The sequence below is a fragment of the Trichechus manatus genome, unplaced genomic scaffold (assembly GCF_000243295.1).
Source record: "Trichechus manatus latirostris isolate Lorelei unplaced genomic scaffold, TriManLat1.0 scaffold00086, whole genome shotgun sequence".
Lineage (NCBI taxonomy): Eukaryota > Metazoa > Chordata > Mammalia > Sirenia > Trichechidae > Trichechus > Trichechus manatus.
Window position 1 is genome coordinate 8,592,225 of NW_004444022.1, and position 13,087 is coordinate 8,605,311.

The window sequence follows — 13,087 nt, forward strand, 5'->3', positions numbered from 1 at the left end:
ATTTTTCTTTATATATTTTCTTTTCATCTTTTTCATTGTTGTTGATTTTGTGTTTGCTGAGTCTTTATGTTTTTCTTGTTTTTTATTTTAATGTGTAGGATTGTTAGTTTCCGTTGTGGTTACCTTAATATTTATCTCTATTTTTCTAAGTTTATACCAGTCTTTTATTTCTTTATATCGCCTTGACTTCCTGTCAATATGAAATATCTATATCTACATTTTTTAGTCCCTCTTTTTTGTTTTATTGTTGTCAACTTTTACATATTGACATCTCTGGTTCCCTATTATCAGTGTTTTAGCTTTGATTTATTTTTCTGACTTCCCTATCTGGGTTGACACCTGGTTGCTCTGTCCTGCATTCTAGTCTTGGGTTGTTATATGATGTTATTGATTATCTAACCGGAGAACTCCCTTTAATATTTCTTGTAATTTTGGTTTGGTTTTTGCAAATTTCCTAAACTTCTGTTTATCTGGAAATGCCCTAATTTTGCCATCATATTTGAGAGACAGTTTTGCTGGATATATAATTCTTGGCTGGCAGTTTTTTTTCCTTCAAGGCTTTATATATGTCATCCCATTGCCTTCTTGCCTGCATGGTTTCTACTCAGTGGTCCGAGCTTAGTCTTATTGACTCTCCTTTGTAGATGACTTTTCGTTTATCCCTAGCTGCTCTTCAAATTCTCTCTGTGTTTGGTTTTGGCAAATTTGATTATAATATGTCTTGGTCACTTTCTTTTGGGGTCTACCTTATGTGGGGTTCGATGAGCATCTTGAATAGATATCTTCTCATCTTTCATGATATCAAGGAAGTTTTCTGCCAAGAAATCTTCAACAATTCTCTCAGTATTTTCTGTCATCCCCTGCTGTTTTGGTACTCCAATCACTCCTAGGTTATTCCTCTTGATAGAGTCCTACATAATTCTTAGGGTTTCTTCATTTTTTTTTTATCCTTTTATCTGATTTTTCCTTAAATAAGTTGTTGTCAAGTGCTTTATCTTCAGTCTCACTAATTCTGACTTCCATTGCCTCAATTCTGCTCCTATGACTTTCTATTGAGTTGTCTAATTCTGAAATTTTATTGTTAATCTTCTGGGTTTCTGATTGCTGTCTCTCTGTGGATTCTTGCAGCCTGTTAAATTTGTCATTATGCTCTTCTCTAATCTTCTTAAGTTTCTCTATTGCTTGGTCTGCATTTTGCATAATTTCCTTCCTGATCTCTTGAAGAATTCTGTATATTCATCTTTTGTGTTCTGCCTCTGGTAATTGCAAGAAATTCTCTTCCTCCAGAAAATTTCTGGATTCTGTATTTTGGGAGGTTGCTGAAGCCATCATGGTCTGCCTGTTTATGTGATTTGATACTGACTGTTGTCTCCTAGCCATCAATAAGTTATTATATTTATTTATTTTATGTTTGCTTACTGTGTCCTAGCTTCTTGTTTTGTTTTGATATGCCCAAATAGGCTGCTCATGTGAGCTAGCCCGATCACTGGTGCCCTGAAGCTCCAATGTCCTGCCACCAGGTGGCCAGACTTGCCACTAAGTATGAGCCCAGGAGGCCACCCACTTCTCCTGTATGGGTTCAGCTTTTGTGTCCACGTAGTCGACCACCAAGTGTGTGGTGCAGGCTCTCACCTACAGTCCTATACATGCATGGGTGATCGGTGGAGGCACAGGCATCTGGCTGCAGCAAGGGGACACATGCTGAGCAAGGCAGGGGGCCGATGGCTGCCCCCAAGTGTCCAGGAGGAAAGCGTGTCCCTGTTCCCTAGAGCACGTAGGTAGGTGGGATTTGCAGCTGGACTATGAGCATCCAGTGCTGTTGGCTGTAAAGACTGGGGAGCACCACTTATTCTTGGGCCCTTGTTGCAGGTGGCTAGGTGGTGTGGGTGCAGGCACCAGTCCTCAGGCCACTGATGTGGGTAGGTGAAAACCCTGCTTAATGGGCAGAGCAGTGTCAAATGTCATGAACCTGCCACTTTACAGCTGAAACAGTTGAAGTTAGACTTCAGGTATATACCCTGTTGTACTGTGATAATGAGGGCCTACACTGTTGAAATGGGCCCACAGAAGTCTATGCAGGGGGAAAGTTACTCAGAATCTGTGGACCCCTTATGCCTGTGCTAGGCAAAGGAGCAGTGCCTACCCTGAGTTCCTGGCTTAGGGGAGCTGGCAGATTATTTTTTCCCCAGTTGGTTAATTTTTTCCCTCTCCAAGGCCGGGAGAATGGCTCAGGGCTTGTGACAGATCCTACTTCCGGCACAGGGAACTCAACAGTCACTGAAGCTGTCCCAGACCCAGTGCAGAGCAGGGAGCGGGGAGGTAGATGGGAGAGACGTTTTTCCTAAAGGGTGGTGTTTTTGATCCACATGGTACTTATCTTTCACCCATCGAGGGCTGCTTCTCACTGGTTCTGGATGGCCAAGTAGACTCTCTGCCACTGGGTCTCTCCTGTTGTGGAAAACACCTCTCGAGCACTGCTGCTTGCCTCACTGTACACCATGAGCTGATCTGGCCTGCAGGGCTCCGGCTCCCACTGGGTCAGGTCTGGCAACTCCTCGCTGCTTCTGAACTGTCTCTCCCTCCCTCTGCCACTCAGTCCAGTTCCTCAACTTTGCCTTTGATGTTCAGGGCTTTAGATTGTCATGTAATTGATTCACTTGTTTTTTCAGGTCTTTGTTGTAAGAGGGACCACTGGAAGTATCTGACTACCGCACCATCTTGGCCCCGCCTCCTCAGCAACATTTTAGAAATTCCTTCTGACTTATTTGCCAAGTCTCAACAGAAATAAAATATTATTTAGAGAAGTAGCCCAATACTGCATGTCTGTTTGTTTTGAGGACCCAGAATAGATGGAAATGGTAACAGTAAAGATACAAGGGAAGAATTTTATTAATAGGGGAATAGTTAACAAAATTATTGTATATCTATGCTATGGAAAATGTCCCTGCGTGGCGCAAACAGTTTGTGTTTGTCTTCTAATCAAAAGGTTGGCAATTCAAACCTACTCAGCAGCACGACAGAAGAAGGACCTGGCAAACTGCTTCCATAAAGATTACAGCCAAGAAAACGCTATGGAACTAAGCTCTACTCTGTAACACATAGGGTCACCATGAGTCAGAATCGAACTGATGGCAACATTTTTTTTCTTTATGCTGTGAAATACTAGGTAATCACTAAATAGATTGAGGTAAATCTATATGTATAGACATAGCCAGCTGTCCACCATATGTTGTTGTTGTTAGGTGCCAGCCAGTCAGTTCCAACTCATAGTGACCCTATGTACAACAGAATGAAACACTGTCCAGTCCTGTGCCATCCTCACAGTCGTTGCTGTGTTTTAGCTGATTGTTGCAGTCACTGTGTCAATCCATCTCATTGAGGGTCTTCTTTTCCGCTGACACTTTATCTTACCAAACATGATGTCCTTCTCCAGGGACTGGTCCCTCCTGATAATATGTTCCCAGTACGGGAGACAAAGTTTTGCCATCCTGGCTTCCAAGTACAGCTTGGCTGTACTTCTCCCAAGACAGACTTCTGGCAGTCCATGGTATATTCAGTATTCTTCACCAACACTATAATTCAAAGGCATCAATTCTTCTTCAGTCTTCATCCACCATATATTAAGTGAAAAAACAAGTTCTAGATTAATGTATGTGATATAATCTAGTTAGTATTAAATATATAAAACATATCGTATAATAATATGATTTTATATGCCTGGAAGGATATAAAGCAAACTAATAGTAAGGTGTTTTGAATAGTGGGATGGAAAGAGAAGGAAAAAACAAGAAACTTTTATTATTTACTTTATACATTTCTGTACTGTTTGATTTTTTTAAAAATAATCTGTTTTTGCTGTTGAGAATATACACAGCAAATCATACACCAATTTAACAGTTTCTACATGTATAATTCAGTGACATTGATTATAGTCTTTGAGTTGTGCAACCATTCTCACTCTCCTTTTCTAAGTTGTTCCTTCCCAATTAACATGAACTCATTGCCCCCTAAGGTTCCTATCTAATCTTTCGAGTTGCTGCTGTCAGTTTGATCCCATATAGACAGTTCTTAAAAAAGCCTAATGCTCAAGGCAGATATTCTTTACTAGTTAAGCTAAACTATTGTTTGATTTTAATAAGACTTCAGGGGATATTTTTGGTTTAAGGTTTAAAGTTATTTCAGGGCAATAGTTTCAGGGGTTCATCCAGACCCCCATGGCTCCAGAAAGTCTGGAATCCATGAAAATTTGAAATTCTGTTCTTCATTTTCCCCAATAACTTTAGTTTTTAATGAGTACGTGTTATGCTTAAAATGTTTTTTAAACTATTAAGGAACAAATTCCCTATGGCAATAGCAAATCCAGACTGACTTAGATAAGCAAATCATGCCCTTGGAAGGGATTAAAGAATGTTGTCGTGTGCTATCGAGTTGATTCCTACTCATAGGGACGCTATAGGACAAGAGCAGAACTGGCCCATAGGGTTTCCTAGGCTGTAATCTTTATGGGAGCAGATCGCCAGGTCTTTTCTCCAACAGAGCCTCTGGTGGGTTCGAACTGCTGACCTTTCAGTCAGCAGCTGAGCACTTAACAACTGCACCACCAGGGCTCCTTGATTAAATAATAGGTATGTGAAATTGACTAAAAGTAAGGGGTATTTATTTTCAGCTTTTTCATTATAATAAAAGGATTTTTAAAATTTATTTATTTATTTTGTTGTTATTGAGAATATGCACAGCATAACCAACACCAATTCAACAGTTTCTACATGTACAATTCAGTGATGTTGATTTCATTCTTCAAGTTGTGCAGCCATTTTCACTCTCCTTTTCTGATTTGTTCCCCCCTAATTAACATAAACTCACTACGCACTAAACTCAAAACCAAATCCATTGCCTTCAAGTCGATTCTGACTCATAGTGACCCTACAAGACAGAGTAGAACTGCCCCCATAGGGTTTCCAAGGAGCGGATAGTAGATTTGAATTGCCAACCTTCTGGTTAGCAGCCAAGCTCTTAACCACTGTGCCACCAGTGCTCCACTACCCACTAAGGTTCTTATCTAATCTGAGTTACTGTTTTCACTTTTACCCCATATAGATGGTTCTTAAAAGAGCATAATGCTCAAGACAAACTTTTTTTACTACTTAAACTATAGTTTGGTTTTAAGAGGACTTCAAGAGATATTTTTGGTTTAAGATTTAAAGATTATCTCAGGGCAATAGTTCCAGAAGTTCATCCAGCCTCCACGGCTCCGGAAAGTCTGGAGTCCATGAAAATTTGAAATGAAGGGATTTTTTTTTAAGCAAAAATGATAACTGTTTCAATTTTTTTTTCCTCTTTCAGAAAGGTACTCTTTTACAAGATCCCCTATATGCTAGTGAGCTCAGTTCTGCAATTGGAAGTCAAAAGCCATATAGGTAAGGAGTGATGGTATTGTTCTCTCTCCCATTGCCTCTCCTAGCTCTATGAGTTGCTATCACATTTATACCTCTACCTCAACTCTCTGCCTTCAGCAAACCCAATTACCCAATAAACATCACTTTTTGTATGTCTCACAGGAACCTTAAACTCAGCATATTCAAAACAGAACTCAGCATCTTCCTTCTGGACCTGACTTTCTGCTTATGTTTCCTAACACAGTGCATGATGTCTCTGTCCCCAGATTGCCTAAGCCAGAGTCCTGAGTGTCGACCTTAACTCTTTTCTCCCCTACACCATCCCCCACATCCAGCCAATCACCACATGATTTATTGTGCTTCTTTAATATATCCGGATAACATCTACTTCTTTCCACTGCTACCGGTTCAGGCCCAATTATCTCTGTTCTGGGCTCCTACAGTATTTTCCAATTTGGCTTTTCTGCCTTTACTCTTGCCCTTCTCTAGTCCATTCTCCACTGCAACCAGAAGTATCTTTCCAAAGCACAAATCTGAATATGCAGCTCTCCCCCTTAAAGCCTTTGAATGGCTCCCCATTGCCCTTAAGATAAACTCTAAGCTCCCTTACAGCTTGCAGATATCTTCATGATCTGTCTTATTTTTCCACTCTCATAGCAACCCTATAGGACAGAGTAGAACTGCCCCATAGGGTTTCTAAGGAGCGGATGATGAATTCGAACTGCCAACCTTTTGGTTAGCAGGCAAACTCTTAACCACTGTGCTACCAGGGCTCCTTTCCATTCTGAACTATTGTGTGCTCCCCCACCTCCTGCCCTAAGCTCCTGCTCCAAGTAAACTTTTCTGAGTTCCCAGAAAGCTCCCTGTTTCTCTCCCTTCTGAGTCCTAACCTATGGTAGCCCCTATTCTGGAACCCTACTCTCCACTCTTCTTCTCCTTCCTCAATAACTTCAATTCATCAAGTCTTAGCTTTTTAACCCATTCCTCTAAAAATCTTTTCTTGACCCTTCAAAACTAAGTTAGGATGGGCCCCTCCATAACATTCAGTACTTACATGTCTTGTAGCACTTACCAGTTTGTGTTTGATTATTTCCTGCCCTATTATGCAGCATGCTTCTTGAGTATAGGGGCTGTGACTTGGTGCACATTAAAAAAAAAAAAAAAAAAAAAAGTTGCCATCGAGTTGATTCTGACTCATAGCAACCTATAGGACAGAGTAGAACTACCCCATATTAAGCCTTTATAGAATGAATGAAAAAATGAGGTAGAATAGAGGCTGGAACCAGATCATACAAGGCCTCATATGTGAGTGAGGCTAAGCAGTCTGGATTTTATTTTATCATAGTTTTATTATGCTGTTGTCACAGTCTGCCTTACATCGTATATTTGCATACTTATATTGCGTAGTACTTGTAGTTACTTGTGATGTGACTATCTCTTTCTGTATATTGTGAGCCCTGGGAGGCGAGGAGTAGGTCTTATTAATTTTTTTATCTTCTTAAAACCGTGCTTTACACATAGTAAGCACTCAGTGAATTAGCAGTGCCAGCAGTTTTGATTTGAAGTTAGTCATGGGTTAAGTTTTGAGAAATTTATGATATTGATGCATACTGGGGGTTATGGAAAGTGCAGTAAATGAGCTAAGAGTAAGTTAATTTTAAAAAACGCATATTCATTTCCCACTTTACCTTTAGGGAATGGCTGAATCTAAGTCTGGGCCAGGAAATATACAAAATGAGCTTGAAGCAGCTTGTTATGCCAGAAAGCAAAGACTAACAGGGCCCTAACTAAAGGACACAGGAGCCCACATGAAGGGGCTCCCGATGGCCAATAACGAGACAACTTGAGCATTAGAAAAATAATGAATGAGATGACTGAAATACAATGATTACATAAAAATTCAGACGTGCATAATGATACAGCATAGAAAGTGCCCTGTCCCCCCTCCCCCAGCACACACAAAGAAATACAAACTCGTTGAACTCCATTAGAGGTAAATACGACACCAAATCTTTACTCTGTAGATTGGCAAACAAAAGAAAACAAGTAAGCATTTAGCCTGTCTTTCCTGTATGAACTGAACTTCAGGGTAGCCAAATAGCCCCAGTTGAAGATGGCGAATTCCTTTTAACAGCATTCTAGTTCATAAATTGGGAAGACTTAATAGAATTCGAGAATTACCGCTTTGCAACCTCTAATGAAATAATAGATTCATGGAGTAATCCTCAATGAAACCATTAGACAAAGGTGAAGTGGAACTTCAAAATGGAGGGATTGTGATGCAAATTACTAAATCCATTGATGGAACTTAGCATCACTAAAATGGGACAATCAGACTTTGTGTGCCTCATTTAATGTAATGTCAAATATAAAGCACCACCTGTGAAGAATCTTTGGTAAAACAATTAAATTGAAACTGACTTAAAAGTGTGTTTGTGTGTGCGTGTGTGTATAAGATATTGGCAAAATGTTCACAAGATTGACACAATGTTGAAAATTATCGAAGCTAGGTGATGGATACATGGGGATTCCTTATATTATTTTCTCCATTGTTGTGTATGTTTGAAAATTTCCATAATGAAAGTTTTAAAAAGGCTTAAGCACCTAAGCAAATATAACAAGTACTTGATTTTAACAAACCATAAATAAAAATACGTTTTAAAGACAATAGAGGACATTTGAATATGGACTGGATACTAGAAAAAACCAAAAACTATTGATAATTTTGTTGGGTATCATAATGATGATTTTGTAAGAACATGTTTCTTTTACTTAAAGATGCATTCTGAAGTAAGTAGGGGTGATTTTATTTATTTTAAAGTGATTTTAAAGCTAGTTGTGTAATAAAACAAACTCTAAATTGCAGTGGTTAAGAGCTCGGCTGCTAACCAAGAGGTCAGCGGTTCAAATCCACCAGCCACTCCTTGGAAACCCTACAGGGCAGTTCTACTCTGTCGGCAATGGGTTTGGTTTTTTTTAACTTTGTATAGCTGTAGCTTGAAATTTATCCCTGAAGGCAAGAAAGAATTCTGACACTATCTTGTCTCAGGAAAAGCATACTTCTTGCTAAGTAGATTCCTGAATGCAGTGATTTAAAATGCACTGTAAGGGACCAAGTGATACCTAAGAAATGATCTCTGCCTGCAAGCTGCCTTCAGTTTAAAAGTAATAATACACCCGTTGGGTTTTCAAGTTAGAACTCTTTGTCACAAGTGTGACAGTTCTTTGACCTGACCATTCTGAACATAATACACAGCGCTTCTGAGATAATGTATGTTAAAGCCTTTTTTCAGCTGTAAAGCATTATGTAAAGTAAGATGTTATTTATATTAAATGTCTGCAAAGATGAAAAAATACAGAAAAAATAGAGCTTATCATTAGATCAGTAATCTTTCCGGCGACATTATTTTGGTGAAGTCATGTTTTCTACCTGATGAAAATATGGAGTATTTGTTATATTAATATATATTTCCCATTTATTTCTAAATTGTATAATGGAGTTTTCTAGCACTATGTTGTTGTTAGGTGCACAGCGACCCCATGTACAACAGAACAAAACACTGCCTGGTCCTGTGCCATCCTCACAATCGTTGCCATTCTTGAGTCCACTGTTGCAGCATTCCATCTCATTGAGGGTCTTCCTCTTTTTTGCTGACCCTCTACTTTACCAAGTATGATATACTTTTCCAAGGACCGGTCCGTCCTGATAACATGTCCAAAGCACACGAGGCAAAGTCTCGCCATCCTCGCTTCCAAAGAGCATTCTGGCTGCACGTCTTCCAAGACAGATTTGTTCATTATTCTGGAAGTTCATATTATGTTCAGTATTCTTTGCCAACACCATAATTCAAAGGCATCAATTCTTCTTCGGCCTTCCTTATTCATTGTCCAGCTTTCACATGCATATGAGGTGATTGAAAATCCCATGGCTTGTGTCAGGTGCACCTTAGTCCTCAAAGTGACATCTTTGCTTTTTAATACTTTGAAGAGGTCTTTTGCAGCCAATTTGCCCAATGCAATACATTGTTTGATTTCTTGACTGCTGCTTCTGTGGGCGTTGATTGTGGATCCAAGTGAAATGAAATCCTTTGCAGCTTCAATATTTTTTCCATTTATCATGATGTTGCTTATTTGTCCAGTTGTGAGGATTTTTGTTTTCTTTATATTGAGGTGTAATCCATACTGAAGGCTGTGGTCTTTGATCTTCATCAGTAAGTGCTTCACATCCTCTTTGTTTTCATCAAGCAGGGTTGCGTCATCTGCATAACACAGGTTGTTAATGAGTCTTTCTCCAATCCTGATGCCCCCTTCTTCTCCTTGTAGTCCAGCTTCTTGGATGATTTGCTCAGCATATAAATTGAATAAGTATGGTGAAAGGATACAACCCTGACGCACACGTCTTTGGATTTAAGCCACACAGTATCCCCTTGTTCTGTTTCAACAACTCCCTCTTGCTCTATGTACAGGTTCTGCATGAGCACAGTTAAGTGTACTGGAATTCCCATTCTTCACAGTGTTATCCATAATTTGTTATGATCCACACAATCGAATGCCTTTGTATAGTCAATAGAAACATAGTTAAACATCTTTCTGGTATTCTCTGCTTTCAGCCAAGATCCATCTGACATCAGCAATGGTACTCCTCATTCCACGTCCTCTTGGACTTCTTCCTTCAATACCCTTGGTTCTTGATCATATGCTACCTCCTGAAATGGTTGAATGTCAACCAATTCTTTTTGGTACAGTGATTCTGTGTATTCTTTCATCTGCTTTTGATGCTTCCTGTGTCGTTCAGTATTTTGCCCCTAGAATCTTTCAATATTGCAACTTGAGGCTTTAATTTTTTCTTCAGTTCTTTCAGCTTGAGAAATGCCAAGCATGTTGTAGTCTTCCCTTTTGGTTTTCTAACTCCATATCTTTGCACATTTTATTATAATACTTAGTCTGCTTGAGCAGCGCTTTGAAATCTTCTGTTCAACTCTTGTACTTCATCATTTCTTCCTTTGGCTTCAGCTACTCTATTTTCAAGAGCAAGTTTTAGAGTCTCTTCTGACATCCATTTTGATCTTTTCTTTCTTTCCTGTCTTTTTAATGACCTTTTGCTTTCTTCATGTATAATGTCCTTGATGTCATCCCACAACTTGTCTGGTCTTCGGTCATTAGTGTTCAATGTGTAAAATCTATTCTTGAGATGGTCTCTAAATTCAGGTGGGATATATGCAAGGACATACTTTGGCTCTCATGGACTTGTTTTAATTTTTTTCAGCTTCAACTTGAACTTGCATATGAGCAGTTAATGGTCTGTTCTGCAGTTGGCTCCTGACCTTGTTCTGATTGATGATATTGAGCTGCTTTGTCGTCTCTTTCCACAGATGTAGTAGATCTGATTCCTTTGTACTCCATCCAGTGAGGTCCACATGTACAGTCATCATTTATGTTAGTGAAAAAAGGTATTGGCAATGAAGAAGTTGTTGGTCTTTCAAAATTCTATCATGTGATTTCCAGCATCTTTTCTATCACCAAGGCCATATTTTCCAACTATCAATCCTTCTTCTTTGTTTCCAAGGTTCCCATCCAATCACCAGTAATTATCACTGCATCTTGATTGCATGTTTGATCAGTTTCAGGCTGCAGAAGTTGATATTCAGTTTCTTCATTTTTGGCCTTAGTGGTTGGTGCATAAATTTGAATGATAGTTGTATTAACTGGTCTTCCTTGTATTTGGGTTGTACTTTAGGATAGATCTTGAAATGTTCTTTTTGATGATGAATGTGATGCCATTCCTCTTCAATTTGTCATTCCCGGTACAGTAGACCATGTGATTATCTGATTCAAATACTTTTTCTTATTTAAATTAGGCAAAGGAAGTTTGCCCCGCACATAAAAGCAAATATTCTCTGAATGTTCAAATAAGTTGTGATTATAGATAACTTATCTGTAGAAATATGGAATGCCTAGTCTTTCTTGAATTTATGATGTATCTGAGACCTCAATTTATATATGAATTGATTTTTAGTATGAAGAGATTAGTGTGCTTTTTTCCTATAAAGTTTCTTTTTTTTTAGCCTTTATGAAAAATTTAGTTTGGTATCATCATCTATTATAATAGGTGACAAAAGAGTAAAAACTGTTTCTGTTATGGATCTGTTAAAAACCTAAATGTGCAGAGAAATACCAGAAATTAGTGTAACAGAATATATTTACTGTGCGTAGATACAATTTGAATTGGGCAGGGTCAACCCAAAGATATCAGGAAGGTGCTCCGAAGAGGGGATAGTGAAAGCAGGTTATATAGGCAGGTCCGGGTAGGGTAGTCTCTGAGGGTCATTGTAAATTCCTTTCATGTTGGTTTCTCAGAGCAGATGCAGGGCTTCATGGTCAGTCAGTTGTAAAAAGAGTCATTAAGGACATTCCGTATATCCTAAAACAGCTTCCAGTCAAGACACTGGAGTTGCTGCTTCTTGAAACTGGCTGCACATAGATTAATTCCCCAAAAGAGCCCAATGCTCAAGGCAAAACAGCCTCTGCTAAGCTGCTTAATAGGCTATTGTATGACCTGAAGATGACTCCAGGAAAACCAGTGCCTTAAAGGCTCAAGGTTCAAAAGGACTCTCAAGGGCATATGGCCTGGGTGGGTCACCCCAACTCCAAGGACCCAGAAATCTGAATTCCAGGAGAATTAAAATGGTTTCTCAGATCTTAGCAAATTGCTGACTCCTAATGGAAAAAACAAAAAAAACTGGAAAATCAATTTCAAAATAATTCTGCTGATATTATGTTGTATCTGAACTTTTGCTTTTCTAAGCTCATTTGTGAAAACTACATTTCTCCTGTTCCTATAGTTCTCAGAAAGTAGCTGAATTTTATAAAGTTATTTTTGAAATCAAATGTAGTAGTAATTAGAAGTGGATGTGTGAGGAAGTGGGATCTCAAAGCTTATACCTAGAAGAATGGGAATTCCAGAACACTTAATTGTGCTCATGAGGAACCTGTACATGGATCAAAAGGCAATCATTGGAACAAAACAAGAGGATACTGCATGGTTTAAAGTCAGGAAAGGTGTGAGTCAGGGCTGTATCCTTTCACCATACTTATTCAGTCTGTCTGCTGAGCAAATAATCTGAGAAACTGGACTATGTGAAAAAGAACGGGGCATCAGGATTGGAGGAAGACTTGTTAACAACCTGTGTTATGCAGATGACATAACCTTGGTTGCTGCAAGTGAAGAAGACTTGAAGCACTTACTGATGAAGATCAAAGACTACAGCCTTCAATATGGATTATACCTTAACATAAAGAAAACAAAAATCCTCATAACTGGACCAATAAGCAAATGATAAATAATGATAAATGGAGGAAAGATTGAAGTTGTCAAGGATTTCATTTTACTTGGATCCACAATCAACACCCATGGAAGCAGCTGTCAAGAAATCAAAAGATGCACAGCACTGGGCAAATCTGCTGCAAAAGACCTCTTTAAAGTTTTAAAAAGCAAAGATGTCACCTTGAAGACTAACTTGCGCCTAACCCAAGCCATGGTGTTTTCAATTTTCTAATTTGCATGCAGAAGCTGGATGATGAATAAGGAAGACCGAAGAAGAATTGATGCCTTTAAATTGTGGTGCTCGCAAAGAATACTGAATGCACCATGGACTGCTGTAACCAGGTACAGCAGTCCAGTGACAAGGGCC

At 39.0% G+C, this 13,087-nt stretch overlaps 1 protein-coding gene across 1 annotated transcript in view; it reads left to right on the forward strand.

Moving 5' to 3' along the window:
• The window catches only part of CUNH12orf56 (chromosome unknown C12orf56 homolog), a 105,566-nt gene that overhangs the window by 56,933 nt on the left and 35,546 nt on the right, over positions 1-13,087 (forward strand). The window contains exon 6 of the mRNA XM_012557003.2: positions 5,344-5,417. Within this exon, the coding sequence (XP_012412457.2) occupies positions 5,344-5,417 (74 nt within the window). The remainder of the gene's footprint in view (positions 1-5,343; positions 5,418-13,087) is intronic.